At 40.3% G+C, this 21,028-nt stretch overlaps 2 protein-coding genes across 4 annotated transcripts in view; one reads left to right on the top strand and one right to left on the bottom strand.

The window, feature by feature from the left end:
• The window catches only part of RCBTB2 (RCC1 and BTB domain containing protein 2), a 68,660-nt gene extending 55,058 nt beyond the window's left edge, over window positions 1-13,602 (top strand). Inside the window, exons 11-13 of one of the 2 annotated variants that reach the window (XR_002100024.1) lie at window positions 5,193-5,332; window positions 5,475-5,623; window positions 7,046-7,131. Coding sequence is in view for 1 of the 2 variants with exons in the window: in XM_019529941.1 (XP_019385486.1) it covers window positions 5,193-5,332; window positions 7,046-7,176; window positions 10,006-10,146 (412 nt within the window). In the remaining variant the exon portion in view is untranslated. Of the gene's footprint in view, window positions 1-5,192; window positions 5,333-5,474; window positions 5,624-7,045; window positions 7,177-10,005 lie in introns of those variants that run through there. The other variant, XM_019529941.1, reaches the window with a different exon arrangement.
• A 2,960-nt stretch (window positions 13,603-16,562) lies between these two features.
• Window positions 16,563-21,028, bottom strand: part of RB1 (RB transcriptional corepressor 1) — a 114,306-nt gene continuing 109,840 nt past the window's right edge. For both annotated transcript variants that reach the window (XM_019529938.1, XM_019529939.1), the window contains one exon: window positions 16,563-18,651. In XM_019529938.1, coding sequence (XP_019385483.1) covers window positions 18,578-18,651 — 74 coding nt within the window. In that variant the 3' untranslated portion in view covers window positions 16,563-18,577. The remainder of the gene's footprint in view (window positions 18,652-21,028) is intronic.

The following is a 21,028-nucleotide window of genomic DNA, read 5'->3' as shown; positions in this document are numbered from 1 at the left end:
CTGGCCCTTTTCCAGTCCTCAGGGACTTGGCCCGAGCACCAGGAGTCCTCAAACAGCTGTGCCAATGGCTCTGCAATGACACCAGCCAATTCCCTCAGCACCTGTGGATGAAGGTCATCCAGGCCCGCTGACTTGGACACATCTAAGCCCTCCAGGTAATCCTTAATTAAGTCTGAACTAACAGTCGGGGGACTCGCATCCTTCCTGGGCCTCTCTACACTATCACCCAAGAGCACCCCATTGTCAGCAAACAAGAACATGGAGGCAAAGAACTTGTTAAGGAGTTCTGCCTTTTCTTGCACGTCCATCACCAACTGCCCCGCCCCGCCCCGTAGGGGTCCAATGTTACCCCAAGACTTCTTCTTGCTACCTGTATACTTGAAAAAGGACTTTTTTGTTATCCTTAATCCCAGAAACTAATCTAAGCTCCAGTGTTGCTTTAGCCTCCCTTACCAAATCCCTACAAACTTGGGTCAGGGAGGTGTACTCCTCCTTTGTCCCTGCCCCCTGCTTCCACCGCCAGTACGCTTTTTTGTTTGCCCTCAGGCCAGCCTGGATATCCACATCTTGTATGCATACCAGCCCAGCCTCTGGCTTCTTTGCTTTTCATTCCATCCAGAAAGAGCACACACTAACTGCTGAAACTTTCTCAGCCTGACAAAGGGTTTTTGAAACTGAAAGCTTGCTTAAACACTTTTTTCCAACTATTTAAGTTGGTCTATTAAAAGATATCAGATTCACCCAAAGAACCTTGTCTGCTTTTGTCCTTAGACCAACTCAGCTACAACCTACACCCTCAACCTTTTTGGATTTGAGGAGACCTCCATAACTTTTATGAATTGAGTGGCATCCCATTTCAAGAAATTATATATATCATACACTATGCATTTCCTTGCAGAAGGGCTGGGAAGTGGTGGGGAGATCAACCAGGCAGGGACAAGCCTGAGCCTGAGTTTATCTGTTTATCTCCTCACACTTCCTGGCTACAGCACCCTAGACTGTCCTAGACACTGTAGAAACACACAGAGGTCTCTGCTTGGAAGATTTTACATGCAAAATAAATAGATACATGTTGGGAGGAGAAACAGGGGCACAGAGAAATAAAGTAACTACCCAACATCACATAGCAGGTCAGTGGCAAAATGAGGTACATAACCCAGGTCTCTTGTGACTGAGCCAGATCTTCTATCTATGCATCTAGATTGGTTCTTATTCTGTCTCTGGTCTCTTAATCTTTTTGCTTTATCCCACCTAATAATAGCCCTTTCCTGACTAGTACGTCTTGTGTCAAAACCCTTGCCTGTGTATTAGTTGCACTTTGTTTTGATTGTTATTTTCAGTTCTCTGTTTTTCTGCTTCTCCTCTTGAATCCCTTTATTGATTTCCTGTTTATTACTGCACAGGTTCAAGCTCATGTCCTTGCCATATTTAAACTTTCCTTCATTTTCATCTCTTCTCTCACTAGCCACTAATTCTCTTCTACATTCTGCTTAACTTTCATTTGTTTCACGTCCTGTTTTTTTATCTGCCAAGTACCCTCTTTGACACATAATTGTAAATCCTGTCTGCCAAAACTTTTTCCAAGCTTGTTCTTTTTGGTGAATAACCCATTCACATCTTTCCCTTATGTTCACTATTCTCCCAACCTTTGCTTTGCTGCTCCCAGACTGTAATTCCTTATTTTACTCTGCCATGACTGGTATAAATTTATGGCACCACAGTAATAATTTTTAACAATAAAAAAGTCAATTAATTTTTTTTCCATGTACAGGGATCAAGTTATTGGCATCTTGTCTAAATATAAAGCCATTAAGATAATTACTTTCAGCTAGCCTGATGGTGATGTCACAGCAGGATCTGAATTTGACACACAAGTTTGTTGTAAGGCTTCTGGGATAGTACCTCTTGTCAGGGGGGCAATGACTGGGGAGAGCTCCCCTTAGTTATGTATCCATGAGCAGAGAAACATAACTAGCTGTGTTAGTCTGAAATCAAGCAGAAGCAGGGTAGTATTGCACCTTAGGTCATGTCCAGATGAGTACAGATGTTTGGTCCCTGGGGAATACCCATGCCACGTACACTTTGGCGTCTGGCAAGTTCCCCCGGGGACAGTAGGAGAGGCTGAGAGCGCTGGGCTGGCCCTAGCAGCCTTACCTGGGGTCCTGGGGACTTCGTGTGATCCTGCTGGGTGAAGCCTGTCTGGCAGCTGCAGCACAGCTCTGGGCAGCCCAGCTCCACTTTTCAGCAGCGTGCGCTGCTCCTTTTTTTTTTTTTTTTTTTTTTAAAGGAGAACACCGAAAACTAGAATGTCACGTGACTGGAGTCCAGTCCTGTCTCAGCAGGAAGGACTGACTGCATGATACAGTTCAGGCATGATCTTGTCTTTCTTTTTTTTTTTTTTTTTTTTTTTCTGGGTGTTTTTTGACCCCTAAATATCCAGAGGGTCAGAAGAACCTGTGTAAAACAAAAACAGAGCAGTGCACACATGCACAGTGTGTCCTTGCAGCACAGAGAAAACCTGACTTGTGTGGTATATGGCTCTGCAGACGTGTTTGCAGCACCACATACCACACCACTGCGCTCATCTGGAAGCACCCTTATAGTCTAACCAAAGTAGTTATTTATAGCACAAACCTTTGTGAGCTGAAGTTCATTTGATCTGATGCTGTGAAAGAATGCAGAAAGCAGAGTATGAGGAGAGAAAAATCAGAATACAAAACCTTTCACAGCATTGGATGAAATGAGCTGCAGCTCACAGAAACTTGTGCTGTACTAACCAAAATAGTGGGTATATATGTGGTTTATATATAAACTATTTTAGTTAGTCTATAAAGTGCAAGTCTACCCGACCTTCTATTGTTTTAATGTTAGAGTGAGAAGACACAATTCTGTCATAAGAAACTTCTATAGAAATGGAATGAAAAGGAATATAATTACCATATGAGGACCTTTGAATTGGAGAGTAATTTAGTTAAAACTTTTCTCTCCTACAAAGTACTGCTTATTTTTAAAAAAATCTGCTTTTCTGAAGGTAAGAATCCATAGATACAAAAATTTGCCTATTAGACAATGTAACATCAGATTCATACCTTTATTGAGCTCTTCCTGCCTCAGGACACAACTGATCAAAAACACTTCTCTTTGCAGAGCACTGTGACATGCCTGATCAACTGATCAAAAACACTTCTCTTTGCAGAGCACTGTGACATGCCTGATCTATAAAAGCACCTTTTTGGTGCATTTTTTTCCTGATTTAATGGGACTCTTCCCTTCTGCCTGTCCATTTTGTTCTATCACTGGTGACTACTAGCACATGGTAGTGAAATGATGGGGTAGACCCTCCTCCTATAGCAGTGGCCAGAAATATTCTGCTTGCAAATGTAGATGCTTCCATGGGCTTGTAGGGATTATGTGGATAAGTAGCAACTGTCGTTCCCTTTAAAAGATGCTGTGTGCACTCCCCACCTTTCAAATTCCTGATCTTCAGGTTGTGCAGAAGTAGTGAATCATACTAACACGCTATTCCATTGGAGAGGGCTACCACTGCTGTCATTCGTCTGTTCTGTTCTCACGGAAAATAGAAATTTGTGATTTTTGTCTATCCATTTGAATCCCATACTTGCATGCAGTACCATAAGAGAACTCGGAATATAACTTATTAATATTTTAGGATTTTGTTTGTGACATATGGAGGAATATAACAGTATACAGCAAAATATATGCATAAATAACAAATTAGACTAGGCATAAAAGGAAGATTAAATCAAGTTATACATTGATTTTTTTTCACTTGTACTATATGTATAGATAACTGAAAGATATATAACATGTAAATAATTTGTTTGCATTTGGAAGATATTACAGATAGATCAGGGATGTATAGTAAAATCATATTACTTTCTTAATTAATGGTTAGAGCTTGAAATCAGGGTGTTGGTAGGAGGAATAAAAGTAATTGTGGCTGTTCTTAGAAAAGGCTTTCCTAAAGACCAGCTACTCAGGTTCATCAACAACAATATTCAAAACTGTACCAGATTTAATAATATTTTGTATTCAGTTAGGAACTATCTTTACAATATTCTTGGGCCATAGTGTGGCGGTTGATATTTGACTGCAATACAGTAACATTCTTATAAAAACTGGAAAAAGAATCTGCCTTCCAATTGTTGTATGACAGACATGGGGAGTTTAAATCCAGTGAAACTGTATAAAATAAATGTAACAGGCAAAACTGGAATTTTTTTAAAATGTGGTTATAGCAATGAAATTATAAAAGATAATGTCACCTCTGTTTTAGCTGCAGTTATTTTAAATTTTGAGTATGAGGAGATGAAGTTAAATTTGGAATTTGGACATGGACAGTGACATTAAAATACTTGGTACGTAGAGTCTTGAAAATAAGATTCAGTTGGAGCAATAGTCCTCAAATATTTTAGACTCAAGGGACCCCTCTGAAAATGTCAACTTAGCTTTCATTTGTTTTTTAACTATGGACATATAATGGAGAAATTCTGTTGCAAAGGACTCAAACATGAGAACAGGTCAGAATGTTTGTGATGCTACAAATCCTTATTGAAAATCTCTGGATTTAACTTGAGTCATGTATAGGTGTTTGCATACCTAACTGATAATATTGTGTGGCATCCCACGACATCCATAAAAGGATTTTGTGGCATCCTAGTTGAGAATCACTGGCTGCATCTACACAAGTTGCTACTGTGCAGTGGTTACTGCCCGTTTATTTAGTACTTGTTTATACTTGTATAAACAAGTACTAAATGATTGCTCAGTAACCTGAGTTACTGCACAGTAGTGCTGGCAAATACCATTTTTGTGACACTACTACTCAGTAGCTTAATATTACTGCTGCACAGTAGTGTCACGTCATGGTTTTTGGCATGCGATACTACCTGCGCAGTAGTATCAGGCTACTGTGCAGTCGGCATCTCATGTAGATGTGGCCACCAAGTTGGAGAATAAAAAAAAGAGGGAATAGGATAATCATATATCATTAGTAGAAGAAATCAATAAGTTCAGCAGACTCCTGTCTGCCTTTCCCCCAAAATATCTGGTTGGTGTTTATCACATTAGTGCATGTCATTGTATCTTTAAACTGATTGATACAGAGAACTTGTTTCTCTTAACTTGTCAGAAGTTAGTTCACCACATTGTCCCTTATTTGTGTTCCTTAGGTGTGAGCATTTTCGTTCTATATTAAGTAACAATGATGATGAAATAATAGAAATGACTGAATTCCCTTATCCTGTTTACCGAGCTTTCCTGGAATATCTGTACACAGACAACATCAGTCTCCCTCCTGAGGATGCAATAGGTAATGGGTGTAAATTCAAGTTACTTGTAAGAGAAAAACAATGAGGTTTGTTTTAATGGGTGCTGAAAAGATCATCTTGAGGATGGTCCATTTTATGTTTTCTTCCCTTAAGACTCTTTTTTTTATGCTGCTGCATTGGTAGAACAAGGGAGAAGGGATCCAAGCTACAGGGAATCAGATTCAGGAAAAGAAGAATAGCAAAGGTGCAGTAGAGGAGAGGGACAGAACGAACACCAGGGCTTAATACAGACAGTCAAAAAGTCCGAGGCTGAATCCATTCAAACTTTGCAAGTTAGTCTAAACTGCATAGAATAAACCGAGAAGAAGTGAACAGATTCTGTAAATACACCCACATGCCTGCAGCAGCTCAGGCTAGAAGTGGGGGGCATTAGAGCAAGCCTTCCCTTCTCTTTAGCAGTGACTGGAAGGCTGGAGGGAAGCTGAGAGACAAGCCCTCCAGGCTTTTCGACCACTCCCTGCATGAGCTGGGGGGGTGACTCAGCCCCAGTAGGCCCACTGAGTATGATTGGGGAGGGGGGTTTGAAGCCCCACCCTTGTGTGAAGGGACCCCAGCCTTGGGGGGGGGGAGGGGAAAGCAGCCCCTGCCAGGCTTTTCCCCTGCTCCCCACTGAAGTTGGGGGGAGGGAGGTGTGGAGCCAGACCCTGGCTCAGGCCAGCATGCTGAGGGGGAGGGGAGAAGAGGGAGTTTAAACCCCCTTGTCTGCAGGGGACCCCAGTAGGGGTCTGCTTAGGAGAGGTGCAGCAGCCCCTGCCAGGCTTTTCCCTGCTCCCCGCTTGAGCGGTGGGGGCAGAAGCAGAGGAGAGGCATGGGGGCTTAAACCCCCTGTGCCAAAGGGTTTAACTCCCCCCACCCCTTGCTTCTTCCCTAAACCCAAGTCTGCTTGGCAGGGGCAACTGTGCCCCTGCCAGGCTTTTGCCTGCTCCTCACTTGAGCAGAGGGTGCAGGGGCTTGGCCAGCACTCGGCCACACGCTTGGACAGAGAGTAGGGAGAGAGGACTTAAGTTTTGACAGTCATAGAATTTACAATTATATGTCAAAGAGGGTACTTGGCAGATAAGAAATAGGACATTTTCAATCAAAGGTGGCAAAATGAAATTTAAGCAGCGGGCTGCTGTGTCCCAGCTGGGCAGACCCAGGCTGAGGAACCAAGAGGGGTTTAAATCCCTCTTCCTCCCCTGTGCTTCAGTGTGCCAGCCCAAGACTGATGTCTGGCTATACCCCTGCCCCCTCCACTCAAGCAGGGAGTGGGGAAAAGCCTGGCAGGGGCTGCTGATAAAAGAATGGATCTGGTTCACTTCAGCACAGTGGTTCCCAACCTTTTTTTCTGCACCCTGCTGCTGGGAGCCAAGTGCAGTGGCAGTGATGGCCTGGGGAGCTCCTGACACATAGCGTGGCTCCTCTTTTCTGTGTAGCACTGCTGGCATTGCCCCCACAACCCTCATTTGGGTTGCAACCTGGGCTTGGGAACCACTGCTCTAGTAAGATGTGTGCAACTATGACAAAGTTGGAAGACTTACTTGATAAAGGTATGTGATCCTTCTTAATTTATGTAAGCCTTTTTTTAGTTTTTTTTAATAAAAATGCAGCATAATATCATAGGAAAAACAATCTTATAAATCTAGAAGAGAAGTGTTATAGGTTTGTATCAGGAAAACCAAAGATATATGATATATCAACTCGATTTTCCACAGGGCTGCTAGATTTGGCAACATTGTATAGAGAAAATAGATTGAAAAAGCTTTGTCAGCAAACAATCAAACAAGGCATTTGTGAGGAGAATGCCATTGCTCTTCTTTCAGCTGCTGTTAAATATGAAGCTCAGGTATGAAGAACTTTTTATTACAACTGGTGGTTCTTTAGTGAAAAATGTTTTCTGAGACGTGAAGCTTTTGAGGATAATTATTTATTGTATTTACCTTACTCTATACAGATGACTGTTTTAATTACACTTTGGCTTCCAAAATATGGACATTTAACTTGCTTCAGTCTACACAAAATGCAGCCACTAATGTAATTGTCCTTTAGTATCCTTTTGGAATATCTCCTATTTCTTTATCGTTGCTAGCATGAAATTTAAGTCTTGTCATTGTTTATTCCAACTCTGCCCCACTGCTTATTCAGGTTGCTGAGTTTTGCATCACAACTGGAAACTTGTTCTGCTAAAGTTCTCAGTCTTCTTTGTCTGTCAGCTTCCTGCAGGGTTACTTTTGTGCCACTTCCACATGATCCCTTGTACAGGGTATAAACTCTCCTACAGGGTCCTTCACTATCCACATTTATACACTGCTCTAAAACCCTCTTTTTCCATACTGCTTACAGAGAACCATGTTGACCTGCAAGCAAAATGGCATTTGTTTTTTCTTTTCTCACATTATCAATGTTCTCAGCTGTGTGGTCTTGGACTGTGAGTGTCTGGGAGCAGGGAAACATCATTCCAGAATGTTTGGATAATGCCCACCATGCTGAGGGCACCATCACAAGTATTTATTTGCATGCAGGCATATACTTAATTTTGTGAAAAATGTTGCAGACAGATAATATTCAAACTTAAAAAAGACCAACGAGTATAGTTTTTGGTGTTTGGAGATGTGAATATCTTTCTCTTCAGACTTAATTAGCATTGTACATTGTTTCAACCTTACCAGGATTGCTTTACCCATATTTTAAGGGTGTTATTTCCTGAACAAGAATAAAAGTAAGATTTAAAATAAACAGAGAAGGCAAGACACAGTAGGACATCCATCAGATGTTGTAAACTGAACTTTTAAAAATATTTTTAATGTATTTGATTTGGTTTTGCCTTTCTGAGGAAGCCTGTATAGAAAAGAATTTTTAAATGAGGTGACTAGGAAGACCTAGCAGAGTGGAACTGGTTGGTTGTTCCATGTAAGGAGAGCATTGAGGATGCAGACGTAAAGACAGAAGTAGAATAAAGGAACATGAAAGCTGAGCACAGATAGCATGAGATAAGCAGGGCAGTAAGGTACAAAATGAAATATTCAATAAAGTGGATTTGAGTAGAGCTTGAAGATAAGGAGACATTTAATATGGTGAGTGGAGGAATTGCAAATGGGAATAATGTAATCAGATTAGTAAGCAAAGAAAATGCATTTTTTGGCTGGAGGTGCAGTCATGAGTAGTGGTTTTATTGGTGAAGAGGAGTTTAGCAGTAGTCAGAGCAGAAGCATGTGAACACTTTATAACTAAGGTGGAGATAGAAGTAAAGATAGTGGAGGGCAAGATCCCAAAACGCTTTGGTCTTTAAACTGTAGGTTCATTTGGATCCAGTATAGAATCTACAGAATTCATTTTCTCCCTTCCTGCATTTTTGATTGCACTGTTGAAAATCAGGAAGAGTTTCAGTTACTTCATCTCAGTTGGAGCTGTCACAAATGCAATTGTGTGAATCATAAAACAGAGAAACACAGCTTTGGCAAAGTACTAGAGATTATGACATGGCACAAGAAGGCTGGGAAAGATGACTTAATACATGTTTCCCAGCTCTGTCTAATATGACTTATAGCATCCCATCAGAGACAGAGGCAAGATTGGCTGCTTCCTTGTTGGACTGTCTAGGATTTTTCCTGAATAAACTTCTTTATGAGTGATAGCTTGTGGGTGGATGGTCCTTTTGCAATAAACCAATTCACTGTATAATTCAAATGACACATTTCATTCTACCACTTTATAGTTAGAGACCTACCTAACTCGTGGTTTTACAGAAACCATGAAACTTGGTGTTGCCTTCAAAATCCATGAGGGGAAAAAAAAAACTTAATCAAAATATTATTATCAACTCTTCCCTTCCCACATAGGCTTTGCAGCCTGCAGGGGCAGCATGGAGGAGGCAGTCACCAAGATGGCAGTTGCCCCTTGTCCTTCCTTCCCACCAATCAGCACTGAGGGTCAGGGCCAGAAGAAGTACAACCAGTAGTCAAGATGGCAGCTGCCCCCTCATCCCCCCCCCCCCCGGGCTCTATACCAATCAGTGCAGTGGGGTGGGACTGCCACAAAATAGGCTCTTTGTGCTGGGAGAGCCACAAAAACAGCTTTGTCTTGCTGTGAGTTAGTAGGCCCCTAATTTATAGCTGATCAGACTACTTATCAGTGAGGCTGGTAGTTTAACTCACATGGTAGAGAATCTGCTAACTGTTTGGATGATACACTTTTAAAACAGGAGATAGTCACACTTTCAGTATTCATCATTCATAAGAAAATTCAGAAAAGTTTTGCTTGTAGACTAAAAAATGATGCTATAAATGCAGTAATGTGCACCCTTTTTAGCTGCACTCACTCTATCCTTCCTGTCTGTTTTCTGCCCCATGTGCACTACCCTTTTGTTCACTACACATTTAACTCCTTAGTTCTTGACTTAATACCCTTGCTGTTCTCGATGTATTTGGTGCAATATAGACAGTCTCCTTCCTTGACAACTGGCTGACATTTTCTGAAAGCCTAGCTTCAGACTTAACACCAGGTCTTGGCCCGAAACTGTAGAGGCTTTCTTGATAAGCTGCTATTGCAGTGTTTTATTTTAGGCATCACCCAACATTTGTAAATATTCATGCGGGATAAAACAGATTATCAATACATGATAGCTGACTTTATTTATCCATTCAGTATTACTAACTTAATTTCAATTTATCCATAGGACTTAGAAGAATTTTGCTTCAGGTTTTGCATAAACCACTTGACTGTAGTTACCCAAACTCAAGGCTTTACGGAAATGGACCATGATCTTCTGAAAAACTTCATTAGCAAAGCAAGCAGAGTGGGAGCATTTAAAAACTGAAGCAAGAGTATGCATTTTTTTCAGCTGTGCACCAAGTATTCATCATGGAAACATTTCTCCTCTGAGAAACTTACCAGCAGTCAGAATTGATGAAAGCTTGGAAAGAGTACAGCATCCATTTCATTCATGTCAGTGGGCTTAGGGAAACCTGTGCAGCCCAATATCTGTACTTTGTGGAGATAGGTACAAAATGGCTGGACTCTCATCATGCAATCTGCCAAAATCTGAATTTTACACAAAAACAAGTAAGCCTAATGCAGTTACTTTTTCCCCTTTGTATAATCAAACAGAATGAGTTTTTACTGTTTTCCCTTTGTACTTTTTCCTGTCTTGAACATTTTTATGATTTTGCAGTCAGTCCTTTACTATCTTCATTTGAGTTTAGACTATAGTACAAAGTTAAAGTATGCACTTCTAAAACTAATCTAGATCAGTGAGCTACGTGAAAGTTACTTTCTGGTTAACTTATCAGCCCTCCAAGAGGTGCGACAGTCAGAAGGACAAGTTTCTCTCATGTGATGAAGGACCATTCCCTCATTAGGATTCAGGTGACCATTAGAGGTTTTTTAGTTATAAAAAGAATAGATCTCTCATACCCTTTTTATTCATTTATTTAGTCTATAACTAAAAAAATCAAGGACTTGTGTTGAATATAGCAGTCTTGAGTTCTTGGATCTTATGTTCATGTGTAGACTAAAATTATTTCTTTGTTCAGTGTACATCATGTATTTATGTCCTCTCCTCAATGAAACTACCTTTTAATTGGCTTTTATCATGGAATGAATTATTTCACTGTTTGTTTTGCTGCTCATATATGCAACTCATCACTTGCTATTAAAATAAACTCAGGGAGAGGAAGTTACTAGTTGATTTTTTTTTTTAAAGTCAGAGTTCACAGATAAGTGCATGACAGAATAAGTGGGAGAGGAAATGTAGATTGAAGTTATAAATTAAGCTCTCTCATGATAAAACAGTAAATGTTAAACTTACCATGGTAAACAGGGGTCATTCAAATGCTTTAGCAATGACACTGTGGAGACTACTATAACGTGCTATGCTAATACTTGCACAGGAAAACTTCTGCACTGTGATAAATGATATTGAGATTGTTACACTATGTTTACCAGTATTCGTTTCTCTTCTAATGTACAAGTCTAACTCACCTGTAAGTTACAGTTACAGAAACTAATTTTTGTTGGAAAAAATGGGTAAAACTGGCTTCAAGGATCTTTTTACAACATGATCTTTTACAATTGGACGAAGACAGACAAAGGATGGTCCAATAGCTAGAATACAAGCCTGGTGCTTGAGACTTGGTTCATGTGCTTGGGCAAATCACTCACCTAGATCTTCTAAAAGTATTTAGGCAACCGCCTTAGACTGCCTGCGTCAGTTCTCCAACTACAAAATGGGAACCACAGCATGCACATGATAGGGTTGTTGGGAAGGTAAATCCTGAATAGCAAAGGTGACCAACCTGCAGGATGTGCCACAAGTGGCACAGGCAACCTGTGTGTGGGGTACATGACAGATTGAGGAGGACAGGCAACACCATGGCAGACAGACCAGGCAGCAGAAAGCAGAGCAGCAGCTGTGGCAGGGCACAGGGCAGGAAGCAGAGCAACATATTAGTCAAGGAAAAACGGATTCGAGTGGTACTTGGAAAGCACAGGGCTTAATTTGTGGCATGCCTGCCAAAAAAAGGTTGGCCTCTACTGCAGTAGGGTATGTGGTATTTGGAAAATGGGCCAGTTGAATACTTAAGAACATGGACTTCAGAACAATTAATTTAGTTTTGCCATTCTTTCAGTGATTATGTTATGACTCACTCCATCATCAGAAATACTGTATTGTGTGGTTAAACAGGACATCTGCTCAAAAGTTTTCAGGCCAAAAATGTTCTTTCATCAAAACTAAAGCTTTCCAGAAAAACATACTTATTTTGGCAGATTAGTTTTGAAAAGCCAGAGAAAGGCATTCTGAGGAAGCTGAAACATTCAACACCTGAAAAATCCAATACCTTCAGATCAGTGCTTTGATCATTGTTTCAAAACCGTTTTAACACACTTTTCAGAGTCTAAAAAGGGATGTTCTTATTGATACAAATGTATATTTTTGGAAAAGTTCCTTTCATGAGAAATCTTGACAGTTCTTCCCAGAATCCAACAAAAGCAGATTTCTTACATACTGATTATCCTAGCTCTTGCACATGTCTCCTTAAACCTCGCTATTTGTAAGCTTTATTCAAATGAACAAAGTATTATTTCCAGACTGAACTAGGCATCCACCCCTTCATTTCATCAGTGAGGGAAGGATAAGTTTCCATACCAATGTATTTGTACTTGTAGGGAAGCATGAATTCAGGAAAGCCAGTTCCCAAGAATGCAGCGCCTCCTTTATTCTTGTTTCTCCAACTTTTTTGTTTTTTTGGGTCTTCTTTGCATGTATCAAACTTTTGTCTCTATGTTCTCAGAATGGTTTTGTAGAAACAACAACAAAATGGAATGGTGAAAAAAACATCTAGTATGGAGCAGTGTTCATTTTGAAGGTGAAATGAAGTAGTCTTGGTTTGCTTATTCAAAGGAGGATTTAGTATATTGCTTGATGAAAGCAATAAAATGGCATTTTAATAGAGTGCCCTCTGACTGCTTGTATTATGCATTTATTTAATTCTCATTCACACGGACCCATGACACACCAATACAGATTTCTGCCCTTTACGCTTAGAAGGTCAAGCTTCATATTCCATCAGATCAGATGCATGTGCACCTATCCAGGTGTGTGTGCTCAACTAAATTGAGCACAGAGCATTTTTTTAAAGCTGGAGTACCGAAGTCAAGGGTGTGCCATTCCTCTCTGGGAACTGGATACACGTGTAGCATTGTCAACCAGTAGTAAGTAAACCAGGTCAGCTGTCACTGAAAAAGTATAAACTTTTGGAACTATAATCCTTGATAACTGAGGCACTCATTAAAAAACTTGAATAAGCGGCAAAAACTAAAAAAACTTTGGAAAACCAATGAGACCGAGCCTTCCACTTAATCCCAGGGGAAGCAGCAGTGAATAATTTGTTACATTAACTGAAGCCTTAAAGGAAGAAAAATAGAATGCATTCATAGTTTAAGAGGTCCACCACCGTGATTGATGTTAGTAGGCCCAGCACCATGGCATTCTCCTGCACCCACCTTTGGAACGATAAAGCTTTATTGCAATGCATGACCACTCTGTAAACTGCCAAATTATACAATTTTTATGGCCTAAACACAATAATTCTTCCCCTGGGCTTCCCTTGTAAAACAAAATGTTTTTGCTCTTGCAAGAATGGCAACTTATGTGGCTTAACACCTAATGATATACAAAGTATGTAGCCTAATGACAAAATATCCAGCCAACTCTAAAGTTCTGTATCAAGTTACCTGGGTTACTGGACTATCAATAAAAAGTGTGTAAAGTTTAGCCTTTGACTTTTCTTATTATTTTAAGTCTATTATTTTGTTGCTCAGATTCATTAACAGCTCCGTTCACTACATCTTTAAGTGTTGAAGGGAAACCACATAATTTGCAAAATGAAGACCAAAGTTCCAAAATATATGTACAAGACGGTGGAAATGACTGTCAGCAAACCAGTCACACACAAGCAACAGCAAAAACAGTGTCTGCGCAAAAATGGTACTGGAGAATTTGCCAAAGAAATAGATTAGATACTTTCAAGCAACTCCAACACAACAGTAATTGATAAAACTATATGCACTGTCTCGTGTCTCTAACATGCCACTCTTGAAAATAACCAGTAAGTTATATTACAGCAACTTTAGATAATAACCAGCTTCTGTTACATTTTTAAATTTTTAAACCATGTCACATGCCAAATTCCTAGAGTTGTAACCTTTTACAGATGTCCCATCATTTTACAACTGGTCATTTTCTTGGGAGTAAAACGCATAGTGAAGTGGGTGTACATGCCACTTGAATCTATTTAGAGTGCTGTTATTTTAGAAATGCAGACTTCATTGTGCTGCTTGAAAAAGATAAAGTTGAACAGCAAAAGTAACTAAATGGGTAGAGATTTTATGCTGATTTGTGAAAGCAAGTACTATCGTGCACTAGAGAACATCAGCAAGAGAACAAGATTATGACAAACTGCAGAGAGAAAATGTTGGCAGCACTAGCAAAGGGACCAATCTACCTTCAATAATATTAAACATATTAATTTAAAGTGTCCTAAACTTTCAAAATTCGGTTTAAAAGGCAACTGGGCCACCTATTTCAAAGATCAAGCATAAATGCATAGAAATTTTATTCTCAGTTGCAAAATGCAGTAGTTGCCTCACCCATGGTAAAATTATTTGCGTGAAAACTTTTAGGTTCTTGTGTGGGTTAAAAGGCAGCTGCTTAGAACAGTGAGTGAACTGCACATTGGTGCCATAAGCAAAATATACAGATCTAGCAAAATATCACGTACTGATATTGCAGTCTGATAAGCACTGAAAAGCCAACATAAACCACGATCATTTCTGTAGTTCCATAAGCGTGCATAGTAACACACAGGAAAGACAAGGACTGGAAATTAACAGCTCGTATTTTAGATTAGAAAAAGAAAAGCAAACTTTTGGCAACCGGTGGTAAGAAATAGGAAGTTTACAATAGCCAAACATGAAATAATCTTCTATAACGGATGTATTAATTGTCGGTGTCTATTTTTCATCTTTGAGGTAACTGAACAACCCATTGGGTTAGATGGCACAAAGGTTTCTATAATCAGTGGCATGCAAGGGAGTGATGCAGCCAATACAATGCCAGTGCACCTTTCATTCCCCAGCCTGAATGACCAGGTATAGCTGGGTCATCTGGGAGTGGCCTGTGACACACACTCACGCCTGTTTAGCCACAATGAGATGCCTTATCTCCTAGTACAGCACCCAGGACTTGAACTGAGAGTGTAGACACAAGTACATTAGGAGCCGTTTAAGGGAATGTTTCAAAAGGGCAGCAGCTGTTATGTTCTAATTCTTACGCGTGGGTAAACTGGGAACAAACAAAGATAGCAAAAGCACCCCAAATTTAGCCCTGCTTTGTTCAGGTCAAAGTTGGAGCATTTTTACTATGTAGGCATTCCTTGAGTTACAGTGTTTCGAGTTAAAACGTTTTGCACTTCCGTGTATAAATTGACACTGTTTCAACTTTCTGATGTCAGTTTTGACTTTACAACGCTTGATCCAATGCCACACCTGCCAGCAAACAAATTTGCTGCATCACCCATCTCCCTGGAGAACACTGTCCAAACTTCCCTGGACACTTTAAGAAAGCAGACAAGACTCCAGAAATACCTGTAGCCAAGACTCCTGAGAAGACTCCAGCCAAGAACCCTTCACAAAATCCAACCAAGAGCCCTTCAAAAAGTCCAGCAAAGTCACCTTAAAGAAGTCCTTCCAAATTAATATGATTGCTGTTTACAATATAAATATATTAATTGCTCATCTATACTTGATCGAGTACAAAATTCTGGATTATTTTTGGTGAAAATAGGGTATCGGGCCTTGATTCAGGAACCAATCCCACATTTATAACAATGTTTCCTATGGGAAAATCAGTTCCAGATTAAAAGACTTCAACTTTAAGATGCGGTTTTTAGGAACCAATTGTGTCACAAGTCCGAAGACAGGTATGTGCATCAGTCCTGGCTTGCCTACATGTTAACTAATAGAATGTAATAGCTGCTGCCCTTTTGAAATGGTTCCAGCTGTCTGTGTCCATTCCCTCTGTGAACTAAGAACTATATGCATCTGGCTTTGGACCTCTACATCCTGCTTGAGCTCCCAATGGCATCACCAGGGCTTTGTCCAACACCAGTTGCAAGAACCTGGCTTCAGTGAGAAACAAAGGCCCTGAACACATGTTGACTTGTAGTCTCCCCACCTGATCAGCTGTTACTGCCCCAAGCTGCCTATAAGCTGTCTGCAGGGCAACAGTAGATGAGGCAGGGGGCCCATCCAACCTGCTGTTGCCCTGCAGAGGTGGAGGAACAGAACTGCAGCAACTGTTGTCCATGGCAAGGACAGCTGCAGCTCTGCTCCCTATAGGCTCAGAGAGGGGAGGGGAGCGAGGGAGAGCAGAGCATTATGGGATAATGCAGGGGGTCACAGACCTGTTGCAGGACTACATGCAATTGTCTACATGTTATTTGTGGCAATACACAAGTTCCTATTTGAAAAATGAACATTTTGTAGCAGATCCACCTTGTTTGTAGTGTTATAAACAGCCTGAACGTATATGGATGCCTGCTTTTTGTAGCGCTATAAAGCATATATAGTGCTAAAAAGTAGAACATCTATGGCAGAGGGTGTCTTTCCCTTAAGATATTTTCTTCTTAACTGTAGCTCTCTGCCTAATGAAACAAAAACAGAGGTAACCAGGACAATTTTTTAAAAGCCATTTTATTTATCCTGAAAGGAGTGAAACTGATTAGTTGTACAAAATAGTATCATACACATAATTAAAAGTTTTGGTCTGTCTGAACAAAGAAAAAATACACTGTCATAGTAAAGAAATGATAGCCTGTCTAGATACACCACTGCAACATAGTACTTCTTGCAGTTCTCTAGCCAGCAAGTATTAAAATTACCAACTGCTACTATGAAGCTTAAAGTCAGTGTACCTCACTTTCACGTAACATATTCTGCCTGTAAAGGAAGTAAGAAAAAGAAACATTCCTCTAATACTTCTGCATGTTTTTTAGTAGCACGGCTGAAAGCATGTTTGAGCTTAAAACTCAGGGCAACTACATTTTATATCAAAATGTACCTATTCCCAAAATCAACGTATTGTTGTGGTGTTTAAAACTGCTCGACTAATAGAATTAGTGACACAAATTGATCTTCAGGAGGAAAACAAAAAACTTAAGTACTACAATTAAGTACCTTCTATTTTCTAAATAAGTTACCTATACAAGAGGTTTTAAAACATGGTTGTGTAATAAAACAGCTTTTTTTCCTACTATAGCTGCTTAAAAATCAAGCAGTTGCATAAAACTAAGTCTCCATTAAAAAAAAGAATGGATAATTTTGAGGAAGGCAGTCATCAATTTTTTTCTTTTTTTAAGACTGCTGTAAGGAAAGTCATGCCTTTGATAAATGGCTTTTCTACAGTCCCTTTGTACTGGCAACAACCCTGCCAACAGAACAGGTCATTTAAGAATAGAATTGGGGGGAGGTGTTCCGATTTGCCCAAGCAATTCATAAATAGCCTTAAAAGTTGTGCCTCTTATGACTAAAGACAACTTAACCAGGTTTCCAAACCAAGTCCTTGATGACAGGCTTGATCTAAATATGGATCTGGCTCCACCACAAATCCCACTGAGCTCAATAGTGGCTACAGGTGCATAGCACCTTCACAAATCTGACATTTTTACATGAGAGGCCAACTGGAGGCACTGAGGTTTATGTTATTAAAACTATGGATCTGTTTTCATTTCTTAGCACATCCAATTTTGCTAAATCAGGGCAACGAGTATTTTAAAGCTCACAGCAAGAACCTCCCACTGGAGCTTTCCATGTATTAGGTACTGGCAATTCATGTATACTTCTTGATTTTTGAGGATCCAGAAAGATTAGAAAGTACACTTTTGAGTATTTTATACCTGGGGTAAAAGTACCTGTTCCATGAACAGATTTACCCCCTCCTGGTAATGCACACTCAGTAAAGTCCAACCTGACTATAGTGGATAACCAAGAGCACACCTTCTGACCCAAAACTGAGGACAGGTGGGAGTGGGGTAGTAGTTGGAAGTGGCAAGCATCTGAGGTACAGATCATCTATTTCAGTAGTATCGCTACAGGATGATTTCACTTTTCACTTTGCTTTGTTGTACTTACAGTAAGGACTTAATCCTGCAAACAGTTATGACTACCTGTATAGTTAAATAAACTAACTTTGCTTGGTATTTATATACAGAGTCAGAAAGCTTTGCAGTACCTGGCCCCCAATTCTCAAAATATGCAAAACAGTGCATCAAATTCCAATACTAAAATGAAACCTAATGAACAAAAAAATTAGTGCATTTCAAATCATTCTATCTAACTTCAAACATCTTTATTTTAGAAGGGATTAATTGAAGTAGATTGAATTGGCATTAAACCAACAACGTTGCAACAGGAAGCTGGGAAACTTTTCCAAGCTTGCTGATGTAAAAAATCCTCAAAAAATATAAATAAACTCAGTGGCTTATGTTGTGGACATGCTACATATAGGACAAAGTATTGGGGAAAACAGTTAAACGTAAAAAAAAAAAACCAAAAAAAAAACGCGCCAACTTTTGAAACTGGAGCAGGTAATTAAAAAGAAAGCTACTAAAAACCAAACTAAACGATGGTAGCTGGAAAACAAAGACCAATGAAAGAGGTGTGCAGTGCTGCACAGGGACCTGAGAAGATGCTCACTTTTCTTCACTGGCTGAGGTATCAGTTCCATCGTTCAGTTTTTGCTTTTGCATTCTCGTTCGAGTAGATGCTAGAGAAAAAAAGAGAGATACCTTCACTTTACCACCCTTTGGAACAAAGCAACGCGTGCCAGTCATTTCAAAGAACGTAAGAGTTGCACACCAAATTTCACTTTCAAACTGCTCGTTTTTTTAACTAAGCAACTAGCTCCTCATTTGAACCTACACGCTTCATTGTGATTTAATTTAGTAACCTGCCTTGGTATTTATTTTACAGCCTCAAAGGATAATTGCTTTCTGTCTACTTACATTAGCTCTCATGACTACAGAACCAAAACATTTCTATTCCTTACTACTGAGGCCTGTCCACTGAACGCTATGCATGGCTTGGGTTCTTTACCTGCACACGGGCAACTAATACCATCAGTCAGTGAAGAACATCATACCACAGCAAAATTATCACCATACTAGGGCAGCCATTCCTAATCTGTGCAACTAGTACATTTTCTTAATAATTTTTTATTTAAGCAAATGGAGAAACAAAACTCCAACACTAGGGTTATACACAAGAACTACATGAGGTTGGAGTTGTATATTTCCTTTATAAATATATAACAATTATGATGATATGCAACAGTTATAACATCATCTTTACCATTGATATAATGTTAATACTTGTTAAAATTCAAACAAACAATCTGACTAGAGACACTGGCTTACTAGTTGATGACTATGTATTAGCTGGAACTACCTTCACCTCTCTATATGTTAAGAAAACAAGAAATAAAGCATATCTAAATTACCTTTAGCCTAATTAATACATCTGCAACACTGTTTTGGTGCCTGTATATTGTTGTATACATTCTTGCCCTAAAATATCTTTACTACAGCCTCCATTCCCCCTCCATTATTTATCCAGTTCAATTTCCTTCCCCCTTGGCTTCCCAAACAATCTGAAGCAGGAGACCCTGAGCTGCAACTTAACCCCCCACAGGCCACCATTGGACAGCCCCGTGATAATCTAAAAATGACAGTACTTGTACCGAGAGGTGGTTGCCCATGTTAGTCTGAAGTCAGGCAGAAGGCAAGGGAGGCTGGCACCTCAGACTAACTTGTTCAGAAACTCAGAGTTTCTGGCTGATGTCTTCATGATTCATTAACTGTCTTCGTGACTCTTCTAATCTCTCAGTACTCCACAGGTAATAACCATCCTTTTTCCCTTCTGAATAATCTTGTTGTTTTACAAGATTAGGCTATCTGTTCAGCTAAACTTCCCTCGTTCTAAAGCTGCTTCTAGTAACTGCTCTTTTGCTCCTTGTTTTATAGCCCTCCTGCACTCCCTGAAGTGCCTGTTTTTCTGTACATATGGGGTTAACACATGCCATTCTTTTATCTGGTATTTGGCTTATGCTGCACTTGCTTCTTCCCTAGACTTGAGGAATGGCACGTGATTTGCAAGTTATTTAAGTTTCTCTACTGAGGAAGAGTGTTCCCTCCCTGGGCTTACGGGAATACATCAATAGCTGTTCAGTTTCCCATTGATTTGACAAGACTGTTGCCACAGAATGGCATGAGGGTGCTGCCACAGGTCACCTTTAAACCATTCTCAACCTGTGGAACATCAGGCAGTATTAAAGTCAGGACACTTTCAGAGCAGTCACAATGTTCAGACTTGTTTTCACACTTTCAGAGCAGTTGATGTTCATCCTGAGGGTGTCCTTGAAGCATTTCCTCTGGCCCCCACGTTCATTTGTCCTTGGCTGAGTTGGGAGTGCAACAGTTGTTTTGTAGATCAGGAGGACAGGAGGGTGATCCAGCCAGATCTTGATAGGCTTGTGAAATGGGCAGATGAGAACCTGATGGTGTTCAACACCAAAAAATGTAAGGTTCTCCACACCTTGGAAGGAAGGAAAAACCTGCAGCATGCTTATAGGCTCAGCAATGCTACACTGGCTAGCACTATGGAAGAAGAGGACTTGGGGGTCATCAGTGACCACAAGATGAACATGAGCCTGCAATGCGATGCTGCAGCTAGTAAAGCAACCAAAACGCTGGCTTGCATCCACAGATGCTTCTCAAGTAAATCCCGGGATATCGTTCTCCCCTTGTACTCGGCCTTGGTGAGGCCACAGCTGGAGTACCATGTCCAGTTTTGGGCTCCACAATTCAAAAAGGATGTGGAGAAGCTTGAGAGAGTCCAGGGAAGAGCCAAGCGCATGGTCAGAGGTCAGGAAAACAGATCTTACAATGACAGGCTGAGAGCCATGGGACTCTTTAGCCTGGAAAAGCGCAGGCTCAGGGGTGATCTGATGGCCACCTATAAGTTTATCAGGGGTGACCACCAATATCTGGGGGAACATTTGTTCACCAGAGCGCCCCAAGGGATGACAGGGTTGAATGGTCATAAACTACTGTGAGACTGTTTCAGGCTGGACAGAAGGAAAAATT

Source organism: Crocodylus porosus, unplaced genomic scaffold (assembly GCF_001723895.1).
Source record: "Crocodylus porosus isolate Cpor-Errol unplaced genomic scaffold, CroPor_comp1, whole genome shotgun sequence".
Lineage (NCBI taxonomy): Eukaryota > Metazoa > Chordata > Crocodylia > Crocodylidae > Crocodylus > Crocodylus porosus.
Note: the sequence above shows the minus strand (reverse complement) of the source record. Positions and strands in the feature narration are given on the sequence as shown.